The following is a 15,245-nucleotide window of genomic DNA, read 5'->3' on the forward strand; positions in this document are numbered from 1 at the left end:
GCTGAAAATTGAGCATATAGAGAACATAGGCAAGTTATCACTGTAAATAGGAGAGAAAGATTAACCAGCCAATTATTTCTTTATCTCTAATTAGTTCTCCAGGTTAGCACATTCTTTGAACATGAAGAATGACTAGTGTCATAATAAATGTAAGTTACTTTATTTTTTAAAAATAGCAAGCTGTGTAAAATGTACCATTATTTCCCATCATGGTTTGGAAAACTAACAACTTTTCAAAAAAAAAAAAAAAAAAAAAAAGGTTTGATACAGTTACTATATGACCCAGCAGTTCCATTCTTAGATATAGAATGAAGTAAAATGAGAACATGGTCACACAAAAACCAGTACATGAATGGTCATAGTAACATTACTTATAAAGGGCAAACAGTGGAAACAACCCAAGTGTTCAAACTCTTACCTCTGTGTGGAATTTGTTGTCACACAAATACAATGACGTATTAATTGGTTTGAAAGGTTCAAAATCAATGTTGACTTTCTTTTCCTTTCCTTCTTCTGTTACAATTGTTCCACAGTAAACAACCAGACCATTTGGAGGTACTGCAAATAACAAACAATTTCTCTACTTTAAATGTTCCCAGTCAAAAATTTAAATAAAGCAGAAATATCCTTAAATCTCTCAGAATTCTCTCCTAAATTTAAAAATTCTCCTGAGGTATTTCAGTAGAATTTATTCCTTCAAGTAAAGTTAACTTTCTATAAATAAAAAGTTAAACAGCAATGCTTTGGAGACACTGTTGATCGCTGGCTGCAGGAAACCTTAGTGAATAAATCACCATGTCAGAATCCGAGTGGAAGATGCAACTAAGATAAAGCAGAGAACAAAATGATCCAGTTCCAGATTACCTTTGTTATAAAGTTTGAGTCTTTGTTGTACAGATGTAATGGCTCCCAGGACTGAAAGGCGGTTTACTCGTGACTTAATGTTAGATGCAGTTCCAAACTCATCTGCTAACATTTTTGCCACTCGTGAAATCTGGTCTTTGGGAGGAATGATCAATGATATCATGCTGGTGCCATTGCTGTGAAAGAAAGAATAACTCATTAGAGGTTCAAAGACCACTAAAGCAGAATTTACACAAGTTAGGGTGAGCTGCCCTTAAGTAATAATAGAAATGTTATTCTCAATGTGACAAGGACTATACTAGTAATATACTGGCTCACACTGAAAGTGTTTAATTATTTGAATGCATACTGAGTAAGATTAGCCATGTGAGGAAGGCATTTGAAGGGGAAGCTTGGCAAACAACTTATTTCCCCGAAGATGAAGAAAGAAGCTATAAGTAGGCCTTTGCATGGCAGAGACTTAGAATCTGGGGCTTTTCAGTGGGAGACACTATGCCAGGACAGTACAATAAGTCTTTCCCAAGTCTAGACAAAATTCCATTTATTATTATCCTTTAAATTCCAAGCTTGCCTTGAACATTTTTAAACAATGACTTAGCACCCTAAGTGCTTTGATGACAGCACTAGAATTTACACAACTATCCAAATTATGAGACCAAAAGAAAGAAAGTGAAGACAAAACTATGAAATGGGAGAAAATATTTGCAAACCATTGAACCCAGAGCCTTGTGCATGTGAAGAAAGCACTCTACCATCTGAGCTATATCCCCAGCCCTGAGGCATTACTCTTAACCCGTGTATGATCAAAACAAACAACAACAACAACAACAAGAGGGCTGGGGATGTGGCTCAGAGGTTAAGTGCCCCCGGGTTCAATCCCTGCTGCTAAAAATAGATACTGGTTAATGGAGAAACTAAAACCCTTATCACAGATATAAATGATATAAACTAGTATGATCCTTTTGGAAAACAGTCTGGCAGTTCTTTAAGAGTTTAAACATAGTGGCTCAGCAGTAGAGCGCTTGCCTAGCATGGGTGGGACCCAGGTTCAATCCTCAGCACCATACACATAAAAATAAAGGCATTGTGTTGTGTCTATCTAAACTTAAAAAATAAATATTTTTTTAAAAATGAGTTTTGAAGAAAAAAAAAAAAGAGTTTAAACATAGATAACAACTAAGAGAAAAGAAAACATATGTGACACAAAAGTTTGTGTTTGAAAGATCACTGAGGCATTACTCTTTTTTTTTTTGGTGCTGGGGATTGAACCCAGAGCATTGTGCATGCGAGGCAAGCACTCTTACCAACTGAGCTATATCCCCAGCCCTGAGGCATTACTCTTAACAGTAAAAAAGTAGAAACCCACAAATCTGAAGAATGAATGGATAAACAAAATGTGGTATAAAATACAATGGATTATAGGTTGGGGCTGGGGCTCAGTGGCAAAGCGCTTGCCTAGCACCACATAAAAAATTAACAAAATAAAGGCATTCTGTCCATCTGCAACTATAAAAAATAAAAAAATTATAATGGATTGTTATTCAGCAGCAAAAAAACCCAATATGATTTTATTTACATTATAATAAGTAAAACCAGTCACAAAAGATCACATATTGTACAGTTCTATTTAAATATGTAATGTCCAGAATAGGCAATCTAGATACAGAAAGTAGATTAGTGGTTGCCAGGGATGGGGAGAGGAAGGAACAGGGTGTGATTGTTAAAGGATATGTGTATGTGGTGTATTTCCAGGTTGATGGAAATATTTTAAAATTAATCTGAAAGATTAGTGTACTGAGAATTTTAAAGGGGATAAGTTTTATGGCATGTAAATGAAATCTTAATAAAATTACCATTAAAGAATATATATATGGGGGGGGATGGGTTGGTGGCTCAGTGGTAGAGTGCTTGCCTACCATGTGTGAGGCACTGGGTTCCATTCTCAGCACTACATATAAATAAATAAAGTAAAGGCCCATTGAGGGCTGAGGATGTGGCTCAAGTGGTAGCGCGCTGGCCTGGCATGCGTGCGGCCTGGGTTCGATCCCCAGCACCACATACAAAACAAAGATGTTGTGTCCGCCGATAACTAAAAAATAAATATTAAAAAAATTCTCCCTCTCTCTTCTCACTCCTCACTCTCTCTTAAAAAAAAAAAAAAAAAAAAAAAAAGGCCCATTGACAACTAAAGATTATTTAAAGGCTGGGGATGTGGCTCAGTGGTGGTGTGCTTGGGTTTGATCCTCAGTACCACATAAAAATAAGTAAACAAAAGTATTGTGTCCAACTAAAAACAAAACAAAAAAACTATGGAAAAACAACAGTACATAAGATATTGCTTTTTTTTTTTTTAGAAAAAAAGTCTTTTAACTTTACAGCTTAGTCTAAAAAAGTCAGTTTTTTAAAATATTTATATTTTAGTTATGGGTGGACACAATGTCTTTATTTTATATTTATGTGGTGCTGAGGATTGAACCCAATGCCTCACGCATGCTAGGCGAGCGCTCTACCTGAGCCACAATCCCAGCCCCTCAAAGTGTGTTTTCCTGAGAATGTGCTCATTAAATTACCAACGCTGTATATAAAGAAAACTATATTACACTGAAAATTAATTCCCAAAGCTGCCCTGACCAGAAAAAGAGGCTAACTTTATTTATCACAATAGCTATTAGTATAAACTGAGAGGATTTACACTTTCAAGGAGTCAAGTCTGATCTGATATGAACCAAAGCATGTTAAAAAATGTTGGGGCTGGGGATGTGGCTCAAGTGGTAGCGCGCTCGCCTGGCATGCGTGCGGCCCGGGTTCGATCCTCAGCACCACATACCAACAAAGATGTTGTGTCCGCCGAGAACTAAAAAAAAAAAAAAAAAAAGTGACAATATGGGCTGGGGCTGTGTTGTGGCTCAGTGGTAGAGCAGCCCTCAGGGCCTAGCTTGTGTGAGGCCCTGGGTTCGTCCTCAGCACCACATAAAAATAAATAAATAAAACAAAGGTATTATGTCCAACTACAACTAAAAATATAAATATTTTAAAAAATTGTGACATCATTTTACAAACTGTGATACTTGAGTGTGAGTCTATAAGAAAGTTACTTCTTGAGATCCTTATAGATCAGGTCCTTAAAGACTATAGCGAGTTTCATACTTATATAATTATTAGTCTCATGGGGGAATTGGTGGGGTCAAATCAAGATACATTAAATTGGGAAGACTGCCAGAATGTTTAAGCTTTATCACTAATTACTGAGCTTGTGTATTTTCACAGTAGCCTAATATGCCAGTCTTGAGAGAATTTCACATATCTAGAATCCAGTGGAAGCTGGCAAGAAAAAATTTACAAAGTTAAGACCATCAAGTCAAATGAGCTTACATGGAAAGTGACTAAGAAGAGAGGGCTGGGGTTGTGGCTCAGTGGTAGAGCACGACTAGCGCATGTGAGGTCCTGGGTTTGATCCTCAGCACCACATAAAAATAAATAAATAAAACAAGGGTGTTGTGTCCAACTACAACTAAAAAATAAATATTAAAAAAATAATAAATAAAAAGAGAAGAGGTGAGGGGTAAGGGGAATAAAAACAAAAAGCAAACTTTTTTTTGTTACTGGGAATTGAACCTAGAGGCACTCAACCACATCCCTTGAGCTGCACCCCTCCATCCCTTTTGAGATAGGGTCTCATTGAGTTACTTAGGGCCTAGTTAAATTACTGAGGCTGAATTTGAATTTACAATCATCAATCTCAGCCTTCCAAACTGCTGGGATTATGGGTGTGCACCACCACGCCTGGCTCTCCTTTTTTAAACAGTTCTGTGGACTGAACCCAGGTACTCTACCACTGAGTAGAGTGGTCTTGCTAAATTGCACAAGCTGACCTTGAATTTATGATTCTCCTGCCTTGGCCTCTGAAGCAGCCATGCCATGGCAGGCTCCCTTATTTAACTTTATTACTGTAGCTGGGCATAGTGGCTACACCTGTAATCCCAGCAATTTGGGAGGCTGAGGCAGAAAGATTGCAAGTTCAAGGTCACACTCAGCAAAAGAAAGGTACTAAGCAACTCAGTAAGACCCTATGTTTCTAAATAAAATAAAAAATAGGGCTGGGGATGTGGCTCAGTGCCCCAGAGTTCCATCCCAAATTACCCTTCTTCCCTCAAAAGGGATTGCATTTCCAGAAGACCTTGCCCAGGATGTTTTTTCCTAGCAGTAAATTCTACAAGTCCTCTAGACAGAGTTTTATTTACAAGCAGGCAATTTGCTTATCAAATCCTTTTCACTATCAAAAATGGTTACTCCCAGATTGTGAGTTCAAGCAACATCTCCAAAACCAGCAGTGTCTGCTTAAAACCAAGAAGGCTTGTTTATAATAAACTTTATGAAAATTTTCCCAATAAACTACGAATTGGATAAAAGCCAATAAATGTGGAGAGTATTGTGTGTACTTTGCTGCCACCCCTTGGATATGGGAGCAAGTATTCCAGCCAAACCAGGGAATCAAGGAAATTTATGATAAACAGCTTCAGCTATCACCACACTTGGTATGCTTCTAAACCAAATTGCCAAAAATACCTTTCTGTAGTTTTATGTAAAACTCTGTAGACTAAGGAGTAGAAAAGGAATTTGCTGAGAGGCTGGAAATATTGAATAAGCAAATTTAACCTAAAAAAATGATTCGGAGACAGGCACAGTGGTGCATTCCTGTAATCCCAGTGGTTTGGGGAGATCTCGAGTTCAAAGCCAGCCTCAGCAAAATCAAGGTGCGAAGCAATGAAGTGAGACACTGTTTCTAAATAAAATACAAAATAGGGCTGGGGATCTGACTCAGTGGTTGAGTGCCCCTGAGTTCAATCTATGGTACTGAAAACAAAAACAAACAAACAAACAAACAAACAAAAAAAAAATGGTCTGGGGACCATGACATCACTGGGTAGGGTGATGTAATCCCAGTGACTTGGGAGGCTGAGGCAGGAGGATCAAGTTTAAAGCTAGCCTCAGAAACTGAGAGAAGCCCTATCTCAAAATAATAAAAAGGGATGTAGTTCAGTGCTAAAGTACCCCTGGTTCAATTCCCAGTACCAAAAAAGTCTGGTCTGGGAGCTGGAGGAGTAAGTAGCTCAGTGTTAGAGTGTATGCTTGGCATGAGTGAAGCTTAGGTTCAATCCCCAACACCTAAACAACAGCAACAACAACCAAACCAGTCTAGACTGCAAGTGCCACGTATTTTCTATGTCAACTTATACACACAAGAACATGAAAATATACAAGATGGCAAAATGAAGATAAAAAAAGTTTTAATACCAGCTTTTACTGGCTTGTGATTGTTTTCTGATAAAAGATTCTAAAGGGGGTATACATTACCACCCTAGGGGCTCTTGGAAACTGTAGGGACCAAGGGAATTCTTTCTTAAGGACTCAGTTTTTTTTTTTTAAAGCAAATGTTCTCTGATTTACAAAGTAGTTTCCTAAGAGATGGAACTGGCAAAGAGGCAATCAATAAAGAATGGAATGAGAAGGGGCTCTCAGAATGGCAGGGATGAAGGCTAAGGTTGAGGTGAGAACAGGCACCGAACTGCAAAGGATTGGAAACTTTCAGGCTAAAGAGAAGGTTGGGACAAATTAACTGAGTGAACCCAAAAATGCCTAAAGGCAATCCTTAAAGCAAGATAATGATATGGAATGCACAGCAAAGATCTTAGATAATAAGCAGCTATTAGGGCTGGGGCTCAGTGGTAGTGCACTTGCCTGGCTAGTGTGAGGCACTGGGTTCTATCAACTTAAAAAAAAGAAAAAAGATAAGCAGCTATTTACTTCCTACTGCAGATAGGTTAAGAAGATAAACATCCATTAAGCAACTTTACTATATAATACAGTTGGGAGGCCATATACTCGCATCCAATTAACATTTCAGAGAGGACAAAGTAGTGAATACACCTAAGGACATGATCTTGTTATAGATTCTATTTTTAAAATGGATTCAGAAATGTAACTAATAAGAACTTTTTTGTTTGGTAGGTTTTGACCAAGTTGCTAAAGTCTTGGACTCTCAGAATTTTGAATTTTAGGCACAAAACTACCTTTCATTACTTTCTCTGCATGCCTCTCCCTACTCTCTGTGTTGAAAACCTTAAAGTTTCTGAATTCACCTTTATTATTGACTGGGAGGAGAAATGCAGATTACTAAATATATGGCTTTTTTTTAAAATTTAAAGGCTATTTTAATAACATCTACTGTTTATGTTTTTGTTTTAATACAAGAAGATTAGAAAATTTTCAAACAAGATAAACATGCTTTTATCCCTCAGGCAAACCAATCAAAGTTGTTAGACCAGTTTGTGTAAACACAAAATAAAGTCAAGGAAGCTTAATATGTCCAGTAGAGCCAATACCTCTCAGAGGAGAAATACATAAAGCTCTACAGAGCTGCTTGCTACAAAGGCAAACTACAACCTTAAATTTTCCTCCATTTTTGCTGTCATTATTTTTCTTTTCCAAAATCCAAAGACTCTCACCAAGAAGTCAGTGAATCATGGGGTACAGCAATGACTCACATGCAGGTAGTAAAACCTCTTACGAAACATGACACAACATATAACGAAATGTCACACAAAGCTCCCAGGGGCCCCTGCTCTCAGATTCCTTCTTTTTCTCATTGGTTTAGGGGTACCCTTATCAAAGAAATTTTCATCAATGCTACATCCAGAGGATTAATTTCTAAAAAAATCAAATAGTGGAAAACAGGAAGAAGTATTTGAAAATAAATACAGAAAGTAATCACAACTAGGCAAAATAGATTAAAACAAAAAACCAAAACCTGAAACAAAATTCAGGAAGGAAAAAAAGATTTAAATAGCTGCACTCTCAAGAAGAGGATGTTGATAAGGAAAAGTTTCTCTTCCCAAGATAGGAGGATAGGGTAGTACCACCAATCACTCATCCAAGGATTCATGGACCCTGAGCACTGTGGACAGGGAAAACATTTTGATGGTAACTTAACTGCCAGGATCAAAAGATCTCTAAGGAAGAAAATTCAAAGCAATCTGAGCAAATCCTGGGTCACACTGGATGCAGGGAGGTGTTTGAGTAACTTTAGGCCTCTCAGGGTCTCAGTCTCTGGACTGAGATATATAGACAAAAGAGCAACAGGCAAACAAAATCTAATTACCTTTTTACCTGCAAAAATCTGATGAATACCCATCATCTTACTGATTCTCAAGAACACTTTAGAAAGGTAAGTGAAAAAGAAAAATGTGATTCCTACAAACTTAAACACTGACCAGTTTGTACCAGAACCCCAGAATCTATGAACAGCTTTCTTAAAAAGCAAAGTGTGGCTAGGGATGCAGCACAGAAGTAAAGTACTTGTCTAGTATGCATGGAGCTGATCCCCCGCACCACATACACAAAACAAAATCAATAATAAAAAAGGTAAAATTTGAGTGGGGTGGTAATTGTGGATAAGAGTCTCAGTGGTAGAGTGCTTGCCTAGCACATGGGTTCCATTCTCAGCACCACATATAAACAGAATAAATAAAAGTATTTAAAAAAAAAAAAGAGTCTTAATTTTCCAATGAAGAACTAGGATCAAGAATTACTGTTCCACTGAGTGCAGTAGCACACACCTGTAATCCCAGCAACCCAGGAGGCTGAGGCAGAAAGGCTGCAAGCAACTTGGAAAGATCTTGTCTCAAAATAAAAAATTTCAGGCTGCGGATCTGGCTCAGTGGTTAAGGGCCTCTTGGTTCAATTCCTCGTATTAAAAAAAGATGGCTTTTTTTCTGTACCTCCTAGTACTGGATAATCTGCCAAAGGCAAAGAGCCTCCAGGAGCACTATACTCACTTTAAGAGGAACTCAAAGAACTTACCTACTGCACTTACCCTGTGCTATGGATTGAATATGTGCTCCAAAATCCATGTGTTGGGAAACTCTGTCCCCACGGATGCCAAGCACTCAAGGCACCACCTTGGAGGACCCTTCCTAGACAACCAAACTTGACAGTACTTTGATTTGGGACTTCTCAGATTCCAGAACTAGGGGAAACAAGTTTTTCTTCTTTATAATTTAACCAGTCTGTAGTATTCTGTTATAGCAGCACAAAGTAAGATAACCTCTCTATATAACATAGTCACACCGAATAATAGCTGAGAGATGCTTGACTTTTACCAGCCAGAACACCCATGCCCCACCAAATATCATACCAACCAATTCATCAAATCTAAATAACAGAATTACTCTCAGGTTAGGGACCAGGAACATTTCAGACTCCTTACCCAAATCCCAAATTAAAAATTAGAGTAGAGGCACCTTAAGAAGCTTTCATTCCAATGTTCAATAATTTGGTTGTGCCTAGGATATGGATGAACAAGGTTTTCACCATTCCCTCTTCCAAACTCACATTTACTCCTGTCCCACAAAGCTCAACTCAAAACAAAAATCAATCAATCCCCCTCCAACTTCTACTCCATTTTCAAGTCATCCTTATTTGATTCACTGTAGGTTTTCTATCTTTTTACCTCTTCTCCAAATTGTGCAAAACTAAGTTTAAACTTTTAAACCAAGACAATCAAGATATAGGTTAAATATGGGAACAGACTAGCAGAAATACAGGTTTTAGAATCATGAATATTCAGGCTCACGTCCTATTGTTATTTTTAGTTGTAGATGACACAATATATTTATTTATTTTTATGTGGTGCTGAGGACCAAACCCAGTGCCTCACATGTGTGCGAAGGAGGTGATCCACCACTGAGCTACAGCCCCAGTACTCCTATTGTTATTCTGTGACCTAAAGCAAATCATATAAATCTCTGTGGGTCTCTGTATCTACTTATTTCACAAGGTCAGGAAGGTCAGGCATGGTTGTGCATACCTGCAATCCCAGCTCTGAAGGCAACCTCTAAATAACTTAGCAAGACCCTGTTCTCAAAACAAAAAAATTAAAAAAGGCAGGGTGGAGCTTAGTAGCAGAGTGCTTGCCTGGAATGTATGAGGTCTTGAGTTTAATCATCAACAATGCAAAAAAGAAAAACAAGGTTTGGTGCAGTGGTGCATGCATACCTGAAACCCTAACAACTTGGGAGGCTGAGGCAGGAGGATCACAAATTCAAGGCTAGCCTCAGCAACTCAGTGAGACCCTGTCTAAAAATAAAAAGGACTGGGTTATTGCTCAGTGGTAAAGTACCCATGGGTTAAATCCCCAATACCCCATCACAAATATGTGTGTGTTTGTCAATTCTATATCTTGAATAGCAAGCAGATACCAGAAGATCACTAAATGACAATGATGAAGCTCTAACTCTTTACCTACCTCACCCAGCATGGTAACAGTAAAAGTAAAAAAAGAAATATTACTGCACAACTAGAAATGGGAGGGAGGAGAGTAATGTCAGGTGTTACTGAAGTCTTATCTGAATTTGGGTAAGCCCAAAGAAAGAGGTAAGAGTTGACTTTGTTGTAGATAGTAGCTACCTTTATGGGATGGGAGAACAAGAGATTCCTTTCCTTTAAAATAGCTATAAAATTTTCAGTGTCCTTATTCTACATTTGTGGCTTGAGCTCAGTATTTTGATATAACCAAGGTCCTGTTAACTTCTATTTGTGCATCAGTCACTTCAAAGAAACCTCATATCTGTTTTCTTTTCCATCAAGTATCAAAGAATGAAAAAATACATTGCATCAGGCACAGCAATCCATGCCTGTAATCCCAGCAAAATGGGAGGCTGAGGCAGGCCAGCTTCTGCAATTTAATGAGGTCCTAAGCAACCTAGTGAGACCCTGTCTCAAAAATTAAAAAAAATATCAAATACTGGGGATATGGCTCAGAGGTTGAGAGCCTTTGGGTTCAACTCCCTGTATAAACAACAATAACAAAAACAAACAAACAAACAACAACAACAACAAAAAAAAAAACCAGAAGAAACACCGATCATACTGTATCTACATAAGCTTCTTGACAGCAGAAATTTTAGGACATAATGGTGCTTAAACATTTGAGGAATAAAAAATTCCTAACAAAACTAGGGTCTTCTCTATAAACTTTTTTCTTTTTAGGTATTTTTATTTGTAGATGGACACAATACCTTTATTTTATTTATTTTTATGTGGTGCTAAGGATCAAACCCAGTGCCTTACACGTGCTAGGCAAGCACGCTACCATTAAGCTACATCCCCAGCTCTCTATATACTGTTTTATAAAGCAGACCCCAGAAATTTAGTCTAAACTACCAAATAAAACATCAATTAAAAGTCTGCCACTCCATGGTGGTGCATTCCTATAATCCCAGCTCTTCCAGAAGCTGAGATAGGAGGACTGCAAGTTCAAGGCAAACTCAAGCAACATAGTGAGAACGGGTCATAAAAAACAACCCCCGCCTCTATTCCTTGCAAAGGAACACACACGTGCCTTAAAAATAACTCACTGTCCCCAGATTCGCTTCATTAAAAAGCTCAAACCATCACTTCTAACAGTGTTTTTTTATTTTGCGAATTCTCACTATAATGCCACCCCACCCCTATTCTGCAATCATCAATGAGGAAGGTCAGGAGGTAGATGGGGCTGCCTTTTATAAAAACAACTTGGTTAAAATAGCATGTAGAAGGAGTATTCTGTTTCCTTTCCAGTTATCTGAAATTGGTTTGTAAATTGACCAGATACTACCGCCAGATGGGAGAAATATCAAGATTTGAACTTACTGAAACATTAAAGCAGCCTTCTGTCTCAGGTACAGAATAGCTCAAATTTCCCAGTATTTCAGCAGAAAGTCTGCAAATACCATTTTAGTGTTTTACCCTCAAAAGCACAAAAATTACTCAGTCATCTAAAATAAAAATGTAACATCTGGTAGAGTATTACTTTTTCTATAGTTATAGGCATTTACTAAAAGAACTTCATAAAAGTAAACTAGTAGAATATTCCACCAGGGAGCAGCAGAAGCTGAAAACTTCCTTTAGTTTTCTCACAACAGTGCAAAGCCAGGAAACAACAATCACCAACAACATTAGGGACTTACTACCAGAGTTCTACATTGGACCCTATGATAGAGTCATATTTTTTTTAAACATTTTTTTTTTTAGTTGTAGATGGACCCTATATCTTTGTTTTATTTATTTATGTGGTGCTGAGGATCAAACCCAGTGCCTCAGTACCAAAGGCAAGTGCTCAACCACTGAGCCACGACCCCAGCCCATAAAGTATTTTTCTGGACCACTACCGAAGTACTTTTCAAATAAACCCAAAGTCACAGCCTTCTCATTAATCACCTTTTTAATATATAAACGATGGGGCTGGGGATGTGGCTCAAGCGGTAGCATGCTCGCCTGGCATGCGTGCGACCCGGGTTTAATCCTCAGCACCACATACAAAACAAAGATGTTGTGTCCGCCGATAACTAAAAAATAAATATTAAAAGAAAAAAAAATATACAAATGAACATCCAGTGCAGCCTCAAGTTATTTCCCTCATCACCAATGCTCATTAAGAGTAAACATGTTTGGTACCCAAGTTCTTTCTAAGGAAGATGTACAAATGGCATGCCTGTTTTCCTTTTATCTTGTTCCTGAATCTCAGCACACCTGCTCCCTCTAGAATATTATAAATCTCCTTAGACAAAAGTCCTCCTTTCAAAAGAGAATGGGAGGATGTTTCCATTCAGCAAAAGAAATATCTGACAAAGAGCAATAGGGAGTAGAAGCACAGGCTTTGAAACTGGAAAAAACCGGGAATAGAATATGACACTGCCTCTTACTAGGCTGTGATACTAGGCAGCTACCTACTCTTTCTATACTTCATATTCTCCAACCATGAAACAGCAATATCTTCCCTCATACATCTGTTATAAGGAGTCAAAAATGTATGCTACTCATTTATTTATCCCCCCCACCCTTAGGGATCGAACCCAGGGGTGCTTAACCACTGAGCTACATCCCCAGGCCTTTTTAGATTTTGAAACAGTCTGAGTTGCTTAGCGCTTTGCTGTTGCAGATGCTAGCTTTGAACCTGCAATCCTCCTGCTTCAGCCTCCATGCCACTGGGATTATAGGCATGTACACCACACTTGGCTCATTTACTTATCTTTGGAAAAGTAGTTTTATTACTTGATTAAAATAATCTCAGGGGGCTGGGGATGTGGCTCAAGAGGTAGCACGCTTGCCTGGCATGCGTGCGGCCCGGGTTTGATCCTCAGCACCACATACAAAGATGTTGTGTCTGCCAAAAACTAACTAACTAACTAAATAAATAAATAAAAAAAAATGTATCTCAGGGCTGTGGGTGTAGCTTAGTGGTACAATGTGCACTTGGCAAGTGCAGAGTTCAATTCCCAGCACAAAAACACATCTCAAGCTAAATCTCTAAATCTGCATCTTTCCTGGGGGTCTATCTTGCTCAACCAGAGTTAGACCCTAAAATACCACAAATATCAGAACCAAAGCTCTTCAGTAAAAATACCAGAAACATTAGTACCAGGCACAGTGGCACATGTCTGTAATCCAAGTTACTCAGAAGGCTGAGGCAGCTCTGGGTACACCCCTAGGACCAAAAAAGAATGAATTACAATTTTAAAGTTGCAGATCAGGTATAGCTCTACTTTACTGCTGTATCAAAGACACTGTATCAGTCCAATAATACTAACATCTAAGTAACATTCTTTTGACACTTGCCTTGCCTAGGAAATTGTTAAATTTTGCCTGAGTAGTTACACAGTCTCTTTTCCTTTTTTACAATGTTCAACACCTCATTCAAGATCCTAATCATCTGCTTATACTAAACCTCTTCAACATATACTGGCTATATCATTATTATAGGGATGTGTAGCTGACCATGTTCTCATTTTATTACACACTTCTTTCAAAATGTCTAGCCTAACTCAGAGCAGGTGTTTGATGAATCCTGTTGGTTCACCGGTCAGTAGTAAGAATACAATTATAGTGCTGGGCTTGGTAGAGCACGCCTATAATCCTAGGGAGGTCAAGGCAGGAGGATTCCAAGTTCAAAGCCAGCCTCAGCAACTTAGTGAGGCCCTGTGTCAAAATCCTGGGCTTGATCCCCAGCACTACAAAGTCAAACCTAGACATAGCAGGAAAAAGAACCTTTTGACTATGATAATTTTTTCTAAAGGAGAAATTAGAAGATCAAATGAAATATGAAATAAATATGGTTCTAGCATGTAAGTTATTTGCATGGTAAGAATCAATTGCTGGGTACCTGAAAACATCAAGTCTTAAGTATGCCAAAGAGCATAAAATAAAGCTGTTTTCAGAGGCATTTTCATCATGCTGAGGACACAGCCCAACTGAGAAACCTCACATTCATAATTTCTAACATGGTGAAAAATCAATCTCTTCTTACCCTAAGATAGTAGGCTGAAAAATGGAGAGACAGCTATAGAATGTATCCCAGGAGAAGGTTCTATTCTGAGATCCCTAGAGAATAGGCTGAACTCAGAAGAAACTTCTGTCCTTCCTATTCTTCAAATAGGACCTAAGACCATTTAGTCCTGCAAATCTCAAAAGTTTTTTTTTTTTTTTTTTTTACAACCATATATCTTTCCAGGATAGGGGGTCTATGCTGAGCATATCTTCAATCCCAAATTAGGAGAAAAACAGCGCCCGCCACCCCCCCCCCCCCCCCCGAAAAGGATCCAACCGGTGGAGGCAGGGGGCAGGACAAACTTGTAACCTACAATGTACTCTGCTTTAAATGGTATTCTAATTAGTTATTCTTGCTTTACCTAGGAGTGTGTTCAGAGAATGCCATCCTTCCCTGGAAGGATAAGTGTATCTGCTATTACAATGAGAAGTTTGTCAAGACTTGAAATTCAAAGAGTGATTTTTCCCTAAGTCCATAATGCACAGAACACCAAGCCAGAATACTACAGCTGTTACAACTAGTTCTAAGTTGAGACAGGAAGCCTATATGATACTTATGAAGACTGAGGAACACCAACACATCCCATTATATATACTCTGATCTCCCTCTTCCCTTTATCACCTCTTTTCTCATGGCTCAGATCTGTTGGTGGTATTTGTATCCTTACCCCTTAACAATTCTTTTAGACTTTTTTTCTGGTTCTGGGAAATGAACCAAGGGGTGATCTACCACTCGGCCACATCCCTAGACCCCCTCCCCTTTTAGGGGTTGAGTGCCCAGGGGCACTTAATCACTGAGTCATACCCCCCAGACCTTTTGTGTATTTTAAGACAAGGTCTTATTGAGTTGCTTAGGGCCTAAGTTACTAGGGCTGGCTTTGAACAGGCATGCAGCGGCACTTAACTCTAGTCCTTTTAAAGACAAGGTCTCACTAAGCAGCCAGAGCAGGCCTCAAACTTACAATCCTCAGTCCTTAGCCTCCTAAGTAGCTGGGATTACAGACTTGTGCAACTGTACC

At 38.6% G+C, this 15,245-nt stretch overlaps 1 protein-coding gene across 1 annotated transcript in view; it reads right to left on the reverse strand.

Moving 5' to 3' along the window:
• Etf1 (eukaryotic translation termination factor 1) overlaps positions 1-15,245 on the reverse strand; it is a 28,979-nt gene that overhangs the window by 8,837 nt on the left and 4,897 nt on the right. The window contains exons 3-4 of the mRNA XM_026401221.2: positions 865-1,040; positions 419-558 (exon numbers count right to left, since the gene is read on the reverse strand). Of these exons, the coding sequence (XP_026257006.1) occupies positions 419-558; positions 865-1,040 (316 nt within the window). The remainder of the gene's footprint in view (positions 1-418; positions 559-864; positions 1,041-15,245) is intronic.

Source organism: Urocitellus parryii, chromosome 1 (assembly GCF_045843805.1).
Source record: "Urocitellus parryii isolate mUroPar1 chromosome 1, mUroPar1.hap1, whole genome shotgun sequence".
Lineage (NCBI taxonomy): Eukaryota > Metazoa > Chordata > Mammalia > Rodentia > Sciuridae > Urocitellus > Urocitellus parryii.